At 60.1% G+C, this 1,338-nt stretch overlaps 1 protein-coding gene across 1 annotated transcript in view; it reads left to right on the top strand.

Moving 5' to 3' along the window:
• The window catches only part of ACA1_344030 (uncharacterized protein), a gene marked incomplete at both ends in the record, with an annotated part of 5,107 nt that extends 4,035 nt beyond the window's left edge, over positions 1-1,072 (top strand). Inside the window, 4 exons of the mRNA XM_004336335.1 lie at positions 46-96; positions 187-313; positions 391-619; positions 865-1,072. Of these exons, the coding sequence (XP_004336383.1) occupies positions 46-96; positions 187-313; positions 391-619; positions 865-1,072 (615 nt within the window). The remainder of the gene's footprint in view (positions 1-45; positions 97-186; positions 314-390; positions 620-864) is intronic.
• Positions 1,073-1,338: the final 266 nt, after the last annotated feature.

Below are 1,338 nucleotides of genomic sequence, written 5' to 3'. Positions count from 1 at the left end.
GCCAACAACCAGAACCAGCAGANCGGGGTCTATTCCAACGTACAGATCGTCCACAACACGATCTACAACTCGGGCTACGTCGACCTCTATCTTCCTGTACACGCTTCTCCTTCTCCTGTGCGGCATTTTAGTTCTTGTAACTCAAACCGCACACACTCACACGCACACGCACGACACGCAACGCAGGCTTTGAGCGGAAGTCAGTTCGTGGTCGCCAACAACGCGTTCCTGTCGGCCAACGCCTTCGCCGTGCAGACCCAGACCAACACCGTGTGGCTCAAGAACGCCTACGTGTCCGGCTCAGCCCCGGCCGGTACGCTCTAACCACCGCACGCCGACCGCACATGCCGCACGGCGAGCTTGGCTGACATTAGAGAACGCACACACAAGGCGTGCCCTCGACCGGCGTGTTCCAGGTCACGACCGGCGCGGTGACCAACGCGGCGGCCAACAACTTATACCCATCGGCGACTAGCGCCCTCAAGAACGCCGGCAGCGCGGCCTACACGGCGCCGGCGACCAAGGACTTCAACAACACGCCCCGGTCCAACACCACCCCCACTGTCGGCGCCTACGAGTACACCATCACTACAAATCCTGGCCCGGCCATTGGTCCTGGGTTCAAGTTCTGAACCAATCATCTTGCAGCATGCGACCCAATGCTACTGCTCGCTTTTTTACTCACCTATCACGGAATAGACGTGAACGGTGGCATTGGTCAAAACAACACAGAAACACAACATTCTTCTCCATCGCCAGCCGCGGCTCGTTCGAAGAGTCTCGGCCTTGCGCGAGCAGATCCTGCAGGCCAAGAAAGTGGTCGACGACCACAACGACATGCCCATGGTGCTGGTGGGCAACAAGTGCGACCTGGAGCTCCTGCGCGTGGGGCGAGGGCGCCGACCTGGCCGAATCGTTCGGGTGCAAGTACCTCGAGACGTCGGCCAAGGCGCGCATCGACCTCGACGCCTGCTTCTTCGAGCTGGTGCGCGAGATCCGCAAGGCCAACCCGGAGAACAGCCCCCACGACAAGGGCTCGAAGGGCCAGGGCAGCCGCAGCGGCCTCTTCTGATCCTGTTTTCCATCACCATTGGTCTTGACATTCTTCCTCTGGCAGCAGTTCACTGCCTCCACTTTCTCTTTCTCCACGGGTACCATATGCTCTTTCTCCACTGGCAACACGCACTCATCACACACACGCACGCACACACACACACGTTTGGAATTCCGGAGAAGATAGTGTAGCGCGAGCAGCCACGCCGCTGTTCCTCAGGACGAAACAGCGCAGCAGAAGGTGCCGCGCGTGGGATTGGCCCGCACGCGCACCCGCGCCCTTCG

This window comes from Acanthamoeba castellanii, assembly GCF_000313135.1.
Source record: "Acanthamoeba castellanii str. Neff unplaced genomic scaffold scf7180000084642, whole genome shotgun sequence".
Classification (NCBI taxonomy): domain Eukaryota; phylum Discosea; order Longamoebia; family Acanthamoebidae; genus Acanthamoeba; species Acanthamoeba castellanii.
This window is presented reverse-complemented; position numbering and strand designations above follow the sequence as displayed.